An 18,162-nucleotide genomic window follows, 5' to 3' on the forward strand; every position below is an offset into this window, starting at 1 on the left:
TAAAATTAACTTAAATGCCATCAATTTTTTTTTTATTTTTTAATGTACAATTTATATTTAAATGCTCAAGAGTATAAAATTAAAATTTATATTTAATATAAATAGTCTAAACTATGTAAAAATTATTATATATTTTAAATATTTATAGTAAAAAATAAAAAATTAAATTGGGCTTAAAGAAAAAGAAGGGAGAAAAGAAATTGAAGAGAGAGGGAGAAAAAAAAAAAAACCTCTCCCCGGCTGGGCCCCACCGGCACCGAGCCCACCCTGGTCGTGCCTATGTGATGCCCGCGCAGGCTTGCACCCGCGCTCGCTCGCGCCCGCGCAGCGCCCGCATGCCCTGCGCCCACTCACGCCCTCCGCCCGTGTCTCCGCCCCTCTCTACCATGTGGCTCAAGTAAACTAAGGATTCATATTTCATAAATATATATTTATAGAATATTTATAGATATAGATAATCTTATAAAAATTTATATGGCACCTAAACCAGTTTAATTATTTAAATTATTAAACTTATTTAATTAATAATTAAGATAATAAAAGATATAAAAATGATAATTAGAATTTATTATCAAAATATTTTATACCTGAGGGTTCACTTGTTTAAATGTAAGGCCACAGTCTAATTTGATTTGAAACCGATTTTTTTTGAGAACACCAAACTTTTCACGGAAACAGCCTTCTCCCTGTTCTCTCGTGACTTCTAGTGCAGCGTCTAGAAAGATCGTTGAAAAGAAGCGTCGGCCAACGAGAACAAAACGTAGCAAAAGCCGGGTCCAAGACGACCAACACCATTCCCATTACCATTTTTTTTTAATTTCATTCATTACCGTTCTCGCCTCCTTCCTCTTTCTCCTACCTCTTTTTCTTCTTTCTATCTTTTTGGTTTTTTAATAATACGATCGGGAATTCCCCCCCGGCAAGCGACCCAACCATTCTCTCTCGGAACCCTCTCCTCTCTCTCTTCGTCCCCACGACCTAGGGTTTCGAATCGCGCCGCGCCCCTATTCTCTATCTCTTTCCTCTTCCGTTCTTGATTTGGCTTTGGCTTCGACCTCCGATCGATTGGTTTCTAGGGTTTCGGCTTCGGCACGATGACGATTCCCAGCTCGGAGGGCTTCCTCGCGGAGGGAAGCTGTTTGCCGTGCACTCCCGAGGAGGAGAAGGACATCGTTGCGAGATTGAAGAGGGAGGCCGAGGACAACCTTAAGGATGGGGATCTCTTCTACCTTATCTCCTCTAGGTGGATTATTTGATATCTTTTTTAATTCAACTTCTACTTCTTATGCTTTGATCAATTTCTCTACGTAGATCGTTAAAATGTGATCTTTTGGTGTTTTTAGGGGATTTACAGCTGCATAGAGCGGGAATTATGAATCTGATCTTCTTTATAGATTACAAATGTGAGGAAATGGGATGGCTAGTGGATTTGATATGATTTGGGGGGTACGGGTATTTAACGTTACATTATGGGTAGGTTATTGAAGTAGTAGAGGGGATATAAGGAATATTTAACTTCTCAGTTTTGGATAAATTGTGTTCGGTTAACTGTTCCTGATACACATCTCACATTAAATTCCTTCAAAAGCATTGTCCACTTCATAAAAAAATTAATTGTTGAAAGGTATTCCAGATGTCGTGGATGATCTGAAAGGGAATGTATGTATAGAATTATTGTCTTATTCTTTTTTGGTTGCTTACATGCGGCATAATACGCAGATGGTGGAGTGATTGGCAACAATATGTTGGCTTGGACCGGTTTGATGAGAACTCTGAGGAAAGCCTTCTTCTTATGCCATCTAGGCCTGGGGAGATTGACAACTCAAAGCTTGTTGTGGAGGAATTATACTTTGATGGCGAGGAACGGGAACTTCAACAAAACTTGCAAGAAGGCCAAGATTACACTTTGGTGCCCCAAGCAGTTTGGAGGAAGCTTCTCTCATGGTAAGTCATGTTCTTCTATCTTCTCTCTCAAAAGAAAGGGAGAAAAAAAAGGTCATATTCTTCTATCTCTTTAAAGAGATTGAAGCAAACTCCCATGAGGGAAATAGCGATTTGAGTTTATAGATGGAATCTCAATGTGCTTTTCATAAATGGTAGAATGATATTTTCAGTGGATTGATTCACTTTATTAAAGATGCTTTTACGTATTAGTTTGACATACAATATACCTACGATAATTGATCGTTGGTTATATCACTTGTTTGTATAGTTTAAAATCATCTTTGTGTTCGAAATACATTGGCAATTACTAAAGTTTCAGTATCTTCCATTTAGTGATGTGCAATAACAGGAGAACATCCGATGATCTCACTGGTTAAAATAAAGTCAGTGCAACATTTATTGTTGACCAATGAGCTACCTGTTAAGAGTCAAAGGTGCCAATAGTTTTCAAATCTAGACTATCCTGAATGTTAGCCAAACAGACTTCTAGTAAGTCAAGTTTGAGTTGTTTTGATGCATAGGTGAAAGAGCTCAGGAGATGCAAAATTTATTTCTAGATGTTTCAAATTGTTTATATCATATACAATGTTATGGATCATCAATGTTTGCTGTTATACTGATTATTTTGATTCAACACCATTGCCATCCGAATACTATAGATAATATGGAGTTGAGCTAGTATGCTTTTTATGAGGACAAAGGCCTTCGTACTAATGAGTCGTTCTCACTAATAGGGCGTCAATATTGATGATCCACACTGGTAGACATGATCTAAAGTTGAAATATCTAAGAATTGAATTTCATGCCTTTTGAAAATTATTTTCAAGTGCATTAGGAGGCCACAAGATGAATAGTCAAAATTGAACAACCTTCTACATAGGTTGCAAACATTGCTTTTCTAGCATTTGTTCTTCCAACTATGTTGGGGTTGTCCTGACTTTCTAGACCTAGTCTTTTATCAGGAAAATGGTGCTAGCTACATTAACTTAGTTTCCCCAAAATTTTTTCCTTTAGATTCTTTTTTGACTTTTGATCGCTATCTTTCTATACTTCTGGTTGTGTATCATTAATTATTGAGGGTATCTTTAGATGTTATTCATAAAGATTACTGACCAAAATCTGCAGGTCAAAAGCATGTTCATTTGTAGTCTCGTGTGAATTCATTTCCATTTTGGATTCATTTCTATGTATCATGCAAATTCATGAGCTATATATCTGCGCAAAGTGAATAGATAGAATTTCATGCTATACTTTTTACCCAGAGCTTGTACTTCTGTTCGCTTGTTTTTTTTTTCCAGGTATAAGGGAGGACCCGAACTTCCTCGAAAAGTAATATCTGAGGGTTCTAATTCGAAAACTCACATTGTCGAAGTTTATCCTCTTTGTCTACAACTAATTGATGACAGAAACAATTCCCAGAGACCTATCAAAATAAGTAGAAGGGTACAGTACAAATTTATGCTTCAGAACTTGCCATACTTGTGTGGCTATTTTGCCTTTCGAAATATAGTATCCTTGAAGGTGTATTTTTATTTGATATTGGGTAACCGATATTTACTTTTGATAAGAAATCTTTCCTAAGTGCCAAGGAGAATGGTAGGTTCCACAATTTTTGAAATACTTAATGCATTATTTATCTTGAATTTTTGAGGTTCATGGTTTTGTTTGTAGCTCAATAATATCTTATTAGTTTATCAGCAATGCATTGTTAACTTTACCTATCATTTTTTTTTGTGGGTCTCTTATTTCACTATCACTTAGCTCTCTCATTTGTGGCATGCTTTTTGTGCTCTCTCCTGTTGATTAATTTGCTAGAACATTAGCACACTTTCATGGTAATCCTCTTTGCATACGTCGGCTGTTGGTATAATAGGTAGAGTGGGCTTATTATCTGCATCACATATTCTAATAGAGTTAATTTTTGAGCAAAAGTTTCAAAATCATCTGTACATACACTATTCATACAACATTTATAACGAGATAACTCGTTCTTAGTTGCAATGACTGATAGTTCTTACTGTAGACTAGAGAAAGGCAGCAGCTATGCTTTAGATCAATAGCTCATATGCACCATCTGTGCTAGGTACTTTTTTTTTTTTTACTTTCTAATTGCTTTTAGTGTACTATCATAGTTGGACAACTGTTGATAATGTTAATGATCCCTCAATCACTTATTCTTTAATCCTAATTTATGTTCAGCCATTTGCTCATGCAAGTTTGAGCGGCAATTGAAAAGAAACAGATAATTTCAGCTGCAACCTTATGTTGAACAATCTTTACCTCTAGGTCTGTCAGAACTTTTGTTTCTTTAGGTTTAAGAAAATCAAACTGAATTTACAAAACTGCATAAAAGGTGGTGGGGGCTGAAAATTAGATCTGTTGAAACAATCATGACTAAATGAGCATTCTTTGTGCAAGGTTGACTATCAACAACAGATTGCATTTTTTGAAACTTGACAGAGTATCATAAGGTCTGTAGTTTGAGCCGCAACTGAAAAGAACAGATAAGTTTTAGCTGCAACCTTATGTTGAACTATATTTACTTTTAGGTCTATCAGTTCATTTAGGTTTAAGAAAACTGAATAAAACTTATAGAATTGACTAAAATTGGCCAGGACTGATTAAGATCAAGATTATAAGTGTCCATCAGCACAGGCCGTGCCCACCGTGTTGTACCGTGCGGACAAGATATCGGCACGATACAATCTCCTTGCCAATGCTACTGTTCGACATCCTCTTTTCTTCAAAATTAGTAAGTCTTTATCTCAATAAAATGCAAAAGACTTGATAAAGATATATTAATAAGTAATTATAATATATTGATGTGAAAGAAAATAAATATTTCACTTCATAGTGTGGAGGCGCACATGCATTTTTGTGTCCGACACATCTAGGCATAGCACGACATGCAGCGTGCTATACGCCCGTATTGCGCCAGCAAACTCTCAGCACCATCCCGTGCCATGACACATAAATTCTTGATTAATATTTGTTGAAACAATTGTAAATAACAAGAGCTTGACGAGAATTGTTTAGGTTTTGCCGAATCTAGTCCGGGCTGAATTCATCTGTCTAACTATATGTATCTTTTTAGTCAATGTTGGCAAAAAGGACTAACTATTTATATTGCATCCCACTAGACTTTACACTCGATTTTGCACTTTTTCCTTCTTTTTTTTTCACCCACTTAGTTTTTACTTTTCTAATTCACTACCAAATTTCTTAATATTCTAGACTATTGGTGTGAATATCTGTTTAGTAAACTTTGCTATGTAGACTTTACACCTGATTTTGCAGTTTTGGCTTTTTTAAACCCACTAAGGTTGGGTTATCTGATTTGGTACCGAATTTGGCAAATATCCTAAACTATGGGCAGAGATTCTCTTGTCCTCTCTGCGCCTATGGATAAAATGTATGTTTTGTGAAAGATTACTTTTAAATAGGCAGTCTACTCATACATGAATTCGAACTAGTGTGCTTATCCGGAAAAAAAAATTGTCATTTGAGAACTCCACATCCAAATATGCCTTACCGTTCTTTTTACAATCAACCATCAATCATGAACCATTAAGTTGACACATTCTAATACATCTTGTTTGATGATGGACCAACCTAAGATAGCATGTGATTTTAAACTAGCTATATGTAGATGACTCCATAGTCGAGACTATCACGGTTATTAGTGGTTTCTTATTTGTTTAAACACTCTTATTTGTTTTTTGATCTTCTTAACAGTCACCGTAATTACAGGGTGCTGATACTCCCCGCTTTTGAGTTAAAAGACCTAGATGACAAACCCTAGGGCAACAAAATGTGCCTGTGTATGATTATTACTAGCTCCTTACTTTGTTCCTCTCCAAATCTGTTGAAGTTTCAAAATTATTTGTCCGGTTATCCAACCATAGGCTGAAGTTGTCAATTTTAATCCACATGATGAACCGAAGCTTATTGGACAAGTTCTTAGTTTTGCAATGTGATACCATTTCTGTCATGATCTATGGTCTATGGGTTATCCAACTTTTGTAATTTAGCCCTTGTTTAAGTGTCAACAATTATGAAAAATTTCTCGATTGCATGTCTATATAGTTTGTCCAACTGGATATTGTGGAGCTATCCAGTTCGAGTTAGGTTGATATATATGATGATGCTAACACATTTCATAGTTTAATAGAAATGGGAATGTACAGTTATGTATTTCTAATTTTGTATAGTTACTTTAGAATTTCCATTGTGATCAGCAGATGAATGACACTGTCGCAGAACTTAGGCTTCTCCTCATCATTGTCTGTGGAGCTTTCGACTTTGATATTCTGTGGAGACTTTGTTAAATAAAAGCTTTTCTCCCCCACTTATAGCAGATTCTGAGAGTAAATCATTTACAAGTTCATTGAAAATCAGCTCATGCCTCTTGCCTGCTATACTTCTGTTTGGTGTTTACTGAAAACTCGTTGAACAAGTATAGTTTTGCATATTTTCTTAACTGGGGTAAAAAGCCATGTAAACTGATGCTAACTCTTACTTGCAACTTTTTGTTCTTCAGGCTTCCGTAGGTGATCTTTACAGTATGGTTTGTGCACTTTGTGGGGTAGATAAGTCAAAGGTTTGTGTTATAATTTGATAATTATGTCACTCAGAAGTCAGAACAAATAGTGGTCCAACTTATTTCTTATGATTGATGTAATTCTTTTAGGCTGCTCTTTGGGATTACTTTTTCAAGACTAAGAATAAGTTACTGACTAACTTAGACCAGTCCCTGGAGGAAGCTCAGTTGCAGATGGACCAGGAGGTTAGATTTCATTTTTCTTTCTGATATGGCCTGTCAACATCTTTTATGGAAACTGTCCCTTTTTTCGGACAGTGGTTGCTGTATATGCTATTTTGAATCTATTATTTCTTATATTTTAGTAACCACAGTGTGGTCTCTTTGTTTTTATTACTATCTTCACACCTACATTTTCCTGTTGTCTCTTGAGGTACTTGCTATAATACTCTATCTTCACACCTTATGATTCCATGAACATACTTTCTTAGTTGTAGAAAACAATTGTACTGGACAGACTACTTTCTTATAGTTTCTTGAGAATAAAATCCAATTTTTCATGTGCAATAGATCAATGAGTCTATGTTGTGAATCCTGTGGTCACTGACATTGCGATGCTTGCCTTTTCACTTTGCATTCTTCATTCATTTTGGAAATTCTGGTTCAAATCATGATATCTTGCTGACATAATTATACTTTTAAATGATTTGTGTCAATTTTTTTTTTTCTTATCTTGCTCTGATAAATTTTAAGCTTCAGATGGACCTTTTATTGTGCAGTTTTCTAGCTGCTGATTTTGTTGATAGCAATATGCTTAATGTTTATTATGGCATAATTTGTTATGGAAAGAACTCTTTAGAGATGTGGGCCTTTTGTTCGTTTTTCGTTCATACAATCAAATTACTAATGCATTTGTTTGATGCAGATTCTTTTGGAGGTACAAGATGACAGCCCGTGGTCCTATAATTTGGGCACGAGTTCAAGTGGAAATGAGTTGGCTTTGGTTCCGCTACAACCTTCAACTTCATCTATAAGTATTGCTGGTGGTCCCACTGTATCAAATGGTTATTCAACTGGATTTGGTTCCCATGCACTGCAGGGTAGTAGTTTTGGGCTATCAACGAGGGATGTAGAGGATGGTGATGCCATTTTAAGCAATGGAGCAAAAGTAGATGGCCAGGGACTAACAGGTTTGCATAACCTGGGTAACACTTGTTTCATGAACAGCGCCATACAATGTTTGGCGCACACACCTCCTTTGGTAGAGTATTTCTTGCAAGATTACAGCGAGGAAATAAACACGGAAAATCCTTTGGGGATGCAAGTATAACTCTTATCTTATCAGTACCTATCATTCCTTTTTCATTTTTGTTAGGAATTTTATGTAGTAGTGTGTTATTGATGGCGGGCTGCTGGTGTGATCTATTGCTCTTCTTTTTTCTGCAGGGTGAACTTGCAATAGCATTCGGAGAACTATTAAGGAAATTATGGTCCTCAGGACGTACATCTGTTGCACCACGTGCATTTAAGGCAAAACTAGCTCGGTTTGCTCCCCAGTTCAGTGGGTATAATCAACATGATTCTCAGGTTGGTACTACCTGCTTCTGTTACTGCTATTTTGCTACAACGTCAATTTAGTTTTGACTTCAAAATTTCTCTGACTACTGTAGACCTAAAAATGTCAAATCTACTCACCTATACTGAGGTTTCTTCCTTTTAGGAACTTCTTGCATTTTTGTTGGATGGTCTTCATGAAGATTTAAATCGTGTGAAAAAGAAGCCATATATTGAGGCAAAAGATGCTGATGGTCGTTCAGATGAGGAATTTGCTGATGAATGTTGGAAGAATCACAAGGCTCGAAATGACTCCATAATTGTAGATATATGCCAGGTAATTGTTATTGTATTACTGTTTTGTTTTTACACTGTCCATTTTTGTTTTGTCTTGAAAGAAACCTTTGGCGGTTTAATTTGATGTAGCCAAATTCACATGCTTCTTATGGAAAAGAGGTGGTGGCGGGGCTCAAGTAATCTGTCACATATTATATGCTTCTTAGTTTCAAACAATATAGTTTGTTCTTTCTGGGCTGGGGATGTACCCATGTTTGCCTATTTGTTTTTCTGCCTTTGGACCATAGGATGTATTTTTATTTGTTTATGAATCTTATTATAAAATTCCCATGAAAATAATATAGTGCTTAATTGGTAGAACCTATACAATTGGGAAGATCATTGATGGGTCCATTGTCATTACAGTAGTAATGATCATCAAGTATTAAAACTTAAATTCTAGAAGCCTGGAATAATTATGGAAATTCCTAATATAATCTTTTCTGAACTTTGAGTGTTCATGCTTCAGGCCCGTCTAAACTTGCTCCCACATTTAGTGAGTTTTGTTGGACGGCTATATCGAGTGTTCATATATTGCTTGTAGATACATGTTATTATTGAAATGAGTAGCATTCCCATTACTCTTTCCTCACCTATAGAAAACAATTAACCTCTCTCGATTGATAGACATATACTGCTAATAACTATAGTAATTTAAAATATAAAAACATATATTGTGATAACATGAACACTACTTATATTGTGATCACTTGAACACTATATGCAACAAAATAGAATTTGACTTCTTATTTTCTCTTTATGTTTTCTTGTACAATGGACACATTTTGAACACATTATGGATGTGAAGGATAATGAGGGATGTGATGGACACACGATGGACCATGGTGAGTGAGTGAGAGGATATTCATTTGCTGTGAATGTTCCAAAAAGCGGTCTGTGCGGTCGCATATATGGTTCGGACCAACAACCGCACCGCATATATAATATGCGGTGCAGTATACAGTTCGAGCTCATATACGACCCATATGCGGCCGCATATGCAGTAGACGACCACATATGGCATTTATTTTTCTTCAGGTGGGATTAAAAAGAAATGTAGAATGAGATTGTTTGGTTAATGTTTTACCTATAGAATTCTATTTTCATACTAGTTTAGTTAATAACAAGGGTAAACTTCAAATACCTCCCTGTGGTTTAAAGTGTATCAAGTTAGCCCTGTGGTTTCGCACTTTCTCACTTTAGTACCCTTTGGTTTAAGGTGCATCAAGTTAGTACCCTGTGGTTTAATTTTTCTCTTATTATTATCCATTTCACTAATTTTTTCGTTAAATCAGTGACAAAGTTAAAATTAAAGGGTACTAAAGTGAATATTCGATAAACCTAGGTAGGGTATCTGAAGTTTTTTGTATATAATTTAACGAAATATTAACAGAGGAGCCGACAAAAAGAGAAAAATGAAACCACAGGGTACTAAATTGATGCACTTTAAACCACAGGGTACTAAAGTGAGAAAGTGCGAAACCACGGTACTAAATTGATACACTTTAAACCACAGGGTACTGAAGTGAAAAAGTGCGAAACCACAGGGGTGGTATTTGAAAGTTTCCCTAATAATAATGGATAGAAATACAGTTATCTTTATATAAATAAAATCTAACTGTCACTCTTCTTATTTTAGTAGGTATTATTTTAAACATACCTAATAATTGTGTTTATAAATATTAGTGGATAATTTTGTTGTTGTTATATATATATATATATATATATATATATATATATATATATAGAACTAGGCTACTATGCTATTAATAGCACTAAGTCATTGGTGCTACCAAGTTTTTGGCCATNAAGATATGCTCCAATGTAATAAAAAAGACATGTTACTTATGATGGGACTTCACTAGCCAATCAATTGCTAAAATTTGGACTCTACCGTACTTCACTGAATATATTAATGTAAGAGCAATAATGCATCGATCCATTGCTAATCCAAATATCATGGAATGACACATAAGAACAAGTTCTCAATTATGAGTTACCCTACCTAAAAAAGAAAAAAAAAACTTTACTACGTTTATCACGTTCACAAATTTGCATATTTATGTCCTCAAACAACAAACTTTTCTTATCATTAATTAGTAACACTAATAATTTGTGAACAATGTGACAGAGACAAAACTCTATTTTATATATATATATATATATATATATATATATATATATATATATATATATGGCCTATCAGATAACGTTGAATGATAGTTTATTGAAAAAATTATTGTTCTTCATAAAAATTTAGCGTGTTGCTTTTTAGAAAATTGATTTTCGTTTGACATCTTTTATAATTTTGCATTGAGATTCTATATGTTTCTCTATTTAATAATTAGGAGTAAATTGCTAATTATTAGTTTAGTGGTGCGTGTGCATATGAGGTCTTACTTGAAATTAATTATTTCAATTTGTGAATTCTGAATTATTACTTAATTATTTAGCTTTGGTAGGAAGCATTTATATATATTTTTAATACCTATAAATATTTTTTAATATTTTAATTGATAGACTGGATATGTGTCCGAGTATGTGGCTGCATATTGCATATGCCATATACGGTGGGGAACCACATGAATATCGCATACTGCATTTTGGAACATTGTACACGTGACTAAGTTATATCAATGGAGCATCCACTTAGGAAACGTGTCCGACATTTTTGGGGCACCGATGTGGGCAACATAAATTGCAGCATGCATTTCCTAGTTCAGCCAATTGGGTTATACGGGATACGGATTGTCTTTCAATTTATTTGTTGGCCGGCTGAATAGTACCCTAAGCTAACAATGTTATAGCGATAGAGAAAGCCTGAGCAAGCATAATATTGTAATATTGTCATCAGTTTTATTTCTACATTGGCTGGTTGACTTCTTTCATGAAAGCCTCCCTATCTGTTGATAATAATTTTATATGGAAGAAGTTAAATTTCTACTTGTGCATGTCTTTTCTTAATTGTCATATGTTGTGTACATAATAGTAGTTGGTGCTATATGACTGGTTATTATGCTGTTTGGTGCCAATAGTTTCGATAGTCAAGTAATTTTTTGTGTTTATGTTAGTTCGACATCCTTTTTGTTGAAAATTTCAGGAAAAATGCATTTTTATTGCCAACCAATCTGCTATTACATATATCTTTACATTTGTTAGTATTTATACCAATCTTGCAATTATAAAATGGGAATTTTGAAGTCAGTGCTTGAGAAAATTTCGTAATATTCTGTGGATGTAATGTTGCTTTATTGTCAATCATTAGCAAGTTCTATAACTGAAGATTTTGCTGGAGCCAAATGTTGAATATTTTATAGATCCTTCCCCTCATAATGGTAGAATTTCACAATGATGTTTGTCTTTCATTGTCATATGGATGATGTGGCAACCATGCATTAGTTTGCTATTCTTGGCTTGAACAGAACAGACTACTAAATTTTTGTTTATTGGAGCAAATTTTCTTTTTTGCTCTTAATATTGTTGACCATTGTTGTGGTTGGTTTTCAGGGTCAATACAAGTCTACTCTAGTCTGTCCAGTTTGCAGCAAAGTTTCTGTGACATTTGACCCCTTCATGTACTTGTCATTGCCACTGCCTTCAACAATTAATCGATCCATGACTGTAACTGTATTCAGCGGTACTGGGGATGCTCTCCCAATGCCTTACACTGTGACAGTGCCGAAGAACGGCCTTTGCAAAGATCTAATGAAAACTCTGAGTAGTGCCTGTTGTTTGAAGAATACTGAAGCATTGTTAATTGCAGAGGTAAGATGGTTTTCTTGGCCACGTACTTTATTAATCTTAATCCAGATACCTTGCTTGGCCACGTACTTTATTAATCTTAATCCAGATACTGTACTTCTTTGTTGAAGCAAGATTTTCTTTCTACAGGTTTACGATCATCGCATATTCCGTTACATGGAGAATCCTTTTGAGTCGCTTTCTACTATAAAGGATGAGGAGCAAATTGTGGGTTATAGGCTTCCAATAGGCCATGAGAAACTTCTCAGACTGGAGATAATGCACAGGAGAGCTGACAGGTGCGTAACCCAGTATGTGTGCGCTTGTGGATAAGAATTTTTCATACTTGTACATTTGCATAGCTTACTAGAGCTGATTGGAGATGATGCAAATTTGGACTCTCCTATGCTGTTAAAACAACAATAATCTAATATTGGTCATTAAACTTGTCAATTTTAAGACCATTCGATTACCATTAAAATTGTTGATTTTAAGACCCTTCAATTACTATGTAGATGATTTTAGATTATGAAATTAGTTCTTGGAGAGACTTCGAAAACCCTAGGTCATAGTTAAAGGTGAAGCCTGAGCATAAAAATAATTCTCTTCGTTTTATTGAACTCTGCAAAATGCATACCTTTTATCCTATGATTTTGTACCTTACTAGAAGTGTAGTGATCTATCACTACTTATTCATTGTCCGAAAAGAATTAACATATGTGTAGTTTCTATGTTGTAGAAGACTGAATAATGAAGGTGTTAGCTGATACTTATACTGTTATACACAAAACTCATAGGCATAGCTGTAAGGGAAATGATGTAGTAGAAACAAAATGGGAAGAAATTTGTTCGTCTGGAGTTGTTTTAACTGTTTTTCTTTCCAAATGCTTCTTTTATTCCATCACTCATTATTACCTTTCTCTTAATTCTTCCATCTCTGTTCTTCTTTTCATCTTCTGTTTTCATTCTTCTGTCAATTCCATTTTGTCTTAATTGTTTTTCCGTTGTGGGAGCTTATTGACTTTACTGCAGAACCTTCTTTCCTGTAGATCATTGTTTGTAAATAAAACAATGCAAAGAGCTCTAAAGATGTTAATTGCAATGTTACAACAATTGATCTTTTATTTAGTATACTTAGGTCCGCTTGCGTACATGCTGCCTATACATATTATGCACTCTAGGTTGCATTATAAATTAACCATTCTAGCCAACTCTCTATTCATTTAGTTGAAAGATTTTAACCTTCAATTTATTTCTCTTTATGAGAGTGATATATGACTATTAAATAGCCTATGTGATAAATTTTCATATAATCTCAGCAATCCTGTTCTAGAGAACTTCTTGTAGCCTACTTGTTAGTCTGGATAGTAGGTGTTGTCTAGGCAACAATATTTATGGAGGTTTAGAAATATATTTTTACTTCAATTACCCTATTAAGTAGTGGTAATTAGTAAGACTAATGGCAAGTTCTATAGTTCAAAAATAGAGCGCACTTTTGTTTTCGATTTCTTATTACAATCTTGTTTTCCCCCAGTTCCTCCTATGCACCAAGCCTCTATTCCATCCTTGCTCCTCTTTTCTCTTTCTCTTCTTTCTTTTTTGCCCTATACTATTTTGATTTGCACAGTGCTCTTACCTTTTTTCGTCGTATTACCAAAGTTGTTCTCTTCCAACCTCTACCCTGGACTATGATTTTATCAAATTCTCTTCCAACATCTTCGTTGGACTATGATTTTTATCTACTCCGAATACTATGTAGCCTGATAACTATCTGATAACTACATGGCAAGTATCCCTCGCAATTTAGTGTTGCCGCCAGTGTGCTATTGTCAGGTTCATAGTTTGTAATAAAAGTAGGACATATTCTTTTCAAGTATTCTCATCTTTATGTTGAACTTAAATCTTTTCCCTGTTATTGTATGTAGGCAGCAAACCCCTTTGAAAGTACGTAACTGATATGAGTAGGCAAGACAAATCAGATATAATGCCTATGCAGCAAGTATATGAAGATATGGCAATTATGAACTTCAAATTAAATAGTCTGTACACAGTAGAATTTAGAATATATAATTAGAAAAAATGGGAAAAAAAAATAATAGAAAGAAGAATTTAGACCTGACTTGAGTGTATTATGATATTTGTAATTTGATGAGCTTCATGTCTACATTTCAAGCAATTCACCAAAAAGAAGTAATATGAATATTCAGAAGGTTTAACTACACCCTACTAAACCGTACTTTTGTGCTATTTTAGTTTGCTACACTGCATTCTTTTCCCCCTCCAAAGACAGCTTTGAACTATCATTTTCTTATCGACTTCTACACAGTGCTTTTGATTTATTTTCATTTGCTAGCCTACCTATTTTCTCTTCTCAAAGACATCACTATCATTTTCTCATCAATCTCTATATTACTGTCAACAAATCTTATTTTTTAGACGGAAGCTAACAACCCTATTAAGAGGCATTGGTCATATGGTAGGAAAAACAACAAAATGAGTTTTCAAGATAAATTCATTGGAAGCTTCTAAAATTATAAGCTTATTTGCTTGTAGTGTAGAGGTTGACATAAAAAAATTGTTTATTGTTGACGTTGGAGTAAAAAAAAAAAATAGTAGTGTAGGAAATGAAAGAAGAAACCACTAATGTATAATTTAGTGTAATTAAGCCTCTTCATATGAATTTTATAGAACAGGTCAATATCCAATTATTTGCATGTCATGTTCAATATGGCTGTTACCGGATTGCTCATGTATATAATATGCTATGACTAGGTTGTAAGTCACAGCTTCCAACGTAGTCTCAGGTTGGGGGGTGCATAGTCTGTTTTTGAAAATGCTGGAGAAACCATGAGAAAGGGTTGCTCTTGCAGTGATAGTTAAATACGACTGTCTCTTTATGAATTTTTAAAATCTGATAAATTCGGTTCTTTGTATCAGAAGTGTTGTAATGGTGCATTTAAGGGTCTCCTTAATTAGGTCATCTGGAATTTGGTGATGTGACTTCAGCTTGTTTCCTTTGAATGCATGTAATATTGTAGATTTTCAGGTTCTTATTTAGTATTTCATTATCCAGATTCATGTCAGAGCCCCAATACAATGTTCACCGCAAGCTTATTGGAACTCCATTAGTGACATGTATACCCAAGGAGACCCGAACTAGAGCTGAAATATATGCAGCAGTCGCTCGTGTGCTCGCACCTCTGTTGCGTGCGAAAGCATTTCCTACCCATCAACCAACATCAAGCAAGGAAAATGGCTTCGGACCGAGCCTCGACTCCATAGTGCTAACCGATAATGGTGGTAGCCCAGCTTCATCAAACGGGAAAGAGATGCTGACAGTAAATATGGAAATAGAAGATAATAATGCTGATGCTGATCGGGAGGAGCTTCCACCATTCCAGCTTTGGTTAACTGATGAGAAGGGTGTGACTAGAACCATGATCGATACCGATGATTCCATTCATTTACTAGGATCTTGCGTGAGGTTACTGATGGACTGGTCCGACCGTGAACTCGAAACATACAATCTCAGCTACCTCGAAGATCTCCCAGAAGTCTTCAAGTCTGGATTCATGTTAAAGAAAACGAGGCAGGAGGCAGTCACTCTATTCTCTTGCTTGGAGACTTTTCTTAAGGAGGAACCTCTGGGTCCCGATGATATGTGGTTAGTGCTACCTCTTCCTTTAATTTCTTTCTTTGCGTGAATTTCCCCTTTTTTTCTTTCTTACACGCGTGCGCATATGCACAAATAATAATATTTTCTTTGTTGTTGTAAGGTATTGTCCTAGCTGCAAGGAACACAGACAGGCGACTAAGAAACTGGACTTGTGGAGGCTGCCGGAGATCTTGGTGTTCCACTTGAAACGGTTTTCATACAGCCGATTCCTGAAGAACAAGCTTGATACCTTTGTGAACTTCCCCATTCACAATCTCGACCTCAGCAAGTATGTTAAGCACGGCACATCTATGCTGCAGTCTCATGTGTATGAGCTCTATGCGGTGAGCAACCACTATGGTGGGCTAGGAGGTGGTCACTACTCTTCCTATGCGAAGGTACTAATTTATAAGTTTCTTTTCCTTGTTTTATATAGAAAAATGAAAAACACAAGAATTTGAAGTACGATTGGGTGATTTTGTTCTTTTCAGTTAATAGAAGAAGACAGCTGGTACCATTTTGACGACAGTCATGTCTCCTCTGTGAGCGAGGAAGAGATAAAGACGTCTGCAGCTTACGTTCTCTTCTATCAGCGGGTAAAAGGTGATTCCAGTCAACCAGGCATGAAAGGAACATCATCGTGCACAGATTTACCAAGTTCTTAGGTGCAAGATTCGGACGAAGATGTAATACACGAAGGTTCGCATTGTTATCATTCCATGGGAGGGATGGTTCTCATTATCGTCGTCCTATGAGCCTTTTTCTACTTTGACGTTGATTGTTGTGGGAGCCTCATACTGATGGTTGGCTGTAGGAATTTTGGCCAAGAGGATGGATTTTCCACTGAAGAAAGTCCTCCACAATTTCTTACAGTACTGTAGGACTCACCGTGTGAGCTATGACAGTTGAAGGTGATTAGAAGGCATTTATTTCTTCTGTTTTGTCAAATATTTGGGGTTTTGGTTTCTAGCAAGAATCCCCACAGTAGCCGGTCAATTGATTTTTTTTTTTTTTTTTTTTTTTATAAATCTAACTCTCAAACCTAAGTCTAAAGTTTATATTTAAGGTTAATACCTGATTTTCAAATATAAATTTGATTCCGGTTAACGTATTTTCAGGTGGTTAAAACACAAAACATTTTTTTTTTCCGGTAAAAAATCTAAAATGTATAAGTCAAACCTAAAAGTTATTTAACTGGTTTAATGAGAATAAGTAGAAAGAGAGAGTAAAGAGAGAACAAGTAAAAAGAGGAGGGAGAAGTAGAAGCAGGAGCGACAGGGAAGGAGACAAAGAGGAAGGTAAAGTAGAGGGAGGAGGTGGCGGGAGTGCAGTTACAGCAAGAGGAAAGAACGGCACGGGTATGGAGATGGCTGAGCCTGTCAGCGTTTATTCAGTGTCTAGGGTCTTCACTTCAATGACGCCTCCCGTACTAGTACTTGTCACTGCTGTTGTTCTCCCGGCGTCCTAACTCATATTATCTCTCCCTCTGCGTAACCCCGGTCCTGCCAACGACGCGTTTTCCTGTTCGATCCCCCGCACCATCACTTTTTATATGTCTCCCATTTTCTTTTTTTTTTTTCTTCTTTTTTTCTCTCTTTATATAAAAAAAAGAAGAGAACCCATCCGATAGTGTGCGGCGCTGGTAATATTACTTCCGGTTTTTCTTAACTCCTTCTTCTTCAGTGTGATTAACTCTAATTCAACGTGACAAACTCCGATATAACGTGATAAATTTTGATTAAACTTTAATTCAACGCGGTGTTTTCATCAACATGTCAAACTCTGATACAACGTGATAAACTCTTAATTCGACGTGACAAATTTTTCAACGTTGAATCAGAGTTTATCAAAATTTACCATATTCAATTCAGAGTTTGTCACATCGAATTCAGAATTTATCACGTTGAATCAGAGTTTGATTCAACGTAGTGTTTTTTATCTTTAACGTGTTAAATTCTGATTTAACGTGATAAACTATTAGTTTAACGTGATAAACTTTTCAATGTTGAATCAAAGTTTATTAAAATTTATCACGATGAATTTCAGAGTTTGTTATATTGAAGATAAAATACATCACGTTAATCGGAGTTTATCAAAATCTATCACGTTAAGTAGGAGTTTACCACGTTGAAACAGAGTTTGTTATGTTGAAAAAAAAAGAAGGAAGAACAATGAAAAACCGGGAAGGACATCATCGGTATCATATACTACGGTAAGGGTGTTCTTCTTTTCATATAAAAAAAGATAAAAAAAAAATTTAAGAAAGAAGAAGAAAAAGAAGGTGGACGTAAAAAAAAACGATGGTGCGGGAAGGGGAGTGGGAGATAGCGTTGTTGGCAGGGGCCGGCAGGGGTTGAGGTTATACGAGAGAGAGGGGCAGGAAGAGTTTAGG

General features: G+C 35.6%; 1 protein-coding gene across 3 annotated transcripts; it reads left to right on the forward strand.

Moving 5' to 3' along the window:
• Positions 721–16,718, forward strand: LOC109713980 (ubiquitin carboxyl-terminal hydrolase 9-like). Of its 3 annotated transcripts, XM_020238321.1 has the most exons (14): positions 721–1,243; positions 1,720–1,944; positions 3,243–3,387; positions 6,485–6,544; positions 6,635–6,730; positions 7,410–7,487; positions 7,584–7,808; positions 7,931–8,071; positions 8,205–8,375; positions 11,882–12,139; positions 12,266–12,414; positions 15,189–15,779; positions 15,892–16,168; positions 16,262–16,609. In XM_020238321.1, the coding sequence occupies exons 1-14, from the start codon at positions 1,095–1,097 to the stop codon at positions 16,433–16,435; spliced, it is 2,739 nt and encodes a 912-aa protein (XP_020093910.1). In that variant the 5' UTR covers positions 721–1,094; the 3' UTR covers positions 16,436–16,609. The 3 variants fall into 3 exon arrangements, with proteins under 3 accessions (XP_020093910.1, XP_020093909.1, XP_020093911.1); XM_020238320.1 differs by having other exon boundaries at positions 7,410–7,808; positions 16,262–16,718; XM_020238322.1 differs by lacking the exons at positions 721–1,243; positions 1,720–1,944; positions 3,243–3,387 and adding an exon at positions 3,450–4,696 and having other exon boundaries at positions 7,410–7,808.

The sequence above is a fragment of the Ananas comosus genome, linkage group 8 (genome assembly GCF_001540865.1).
Source record: "Ananas comosus cultivar F153 linkage group 8, ASM154086v1, whole genome shotgun sequence".
NCBI classification, from domain to species: domain Eukaryota; kingdom Viridiplantae; phylum Streptophyta; class Magnoliopsida; order Poales; family Bromeliaceae; genus Ananas; species Ananas comosus.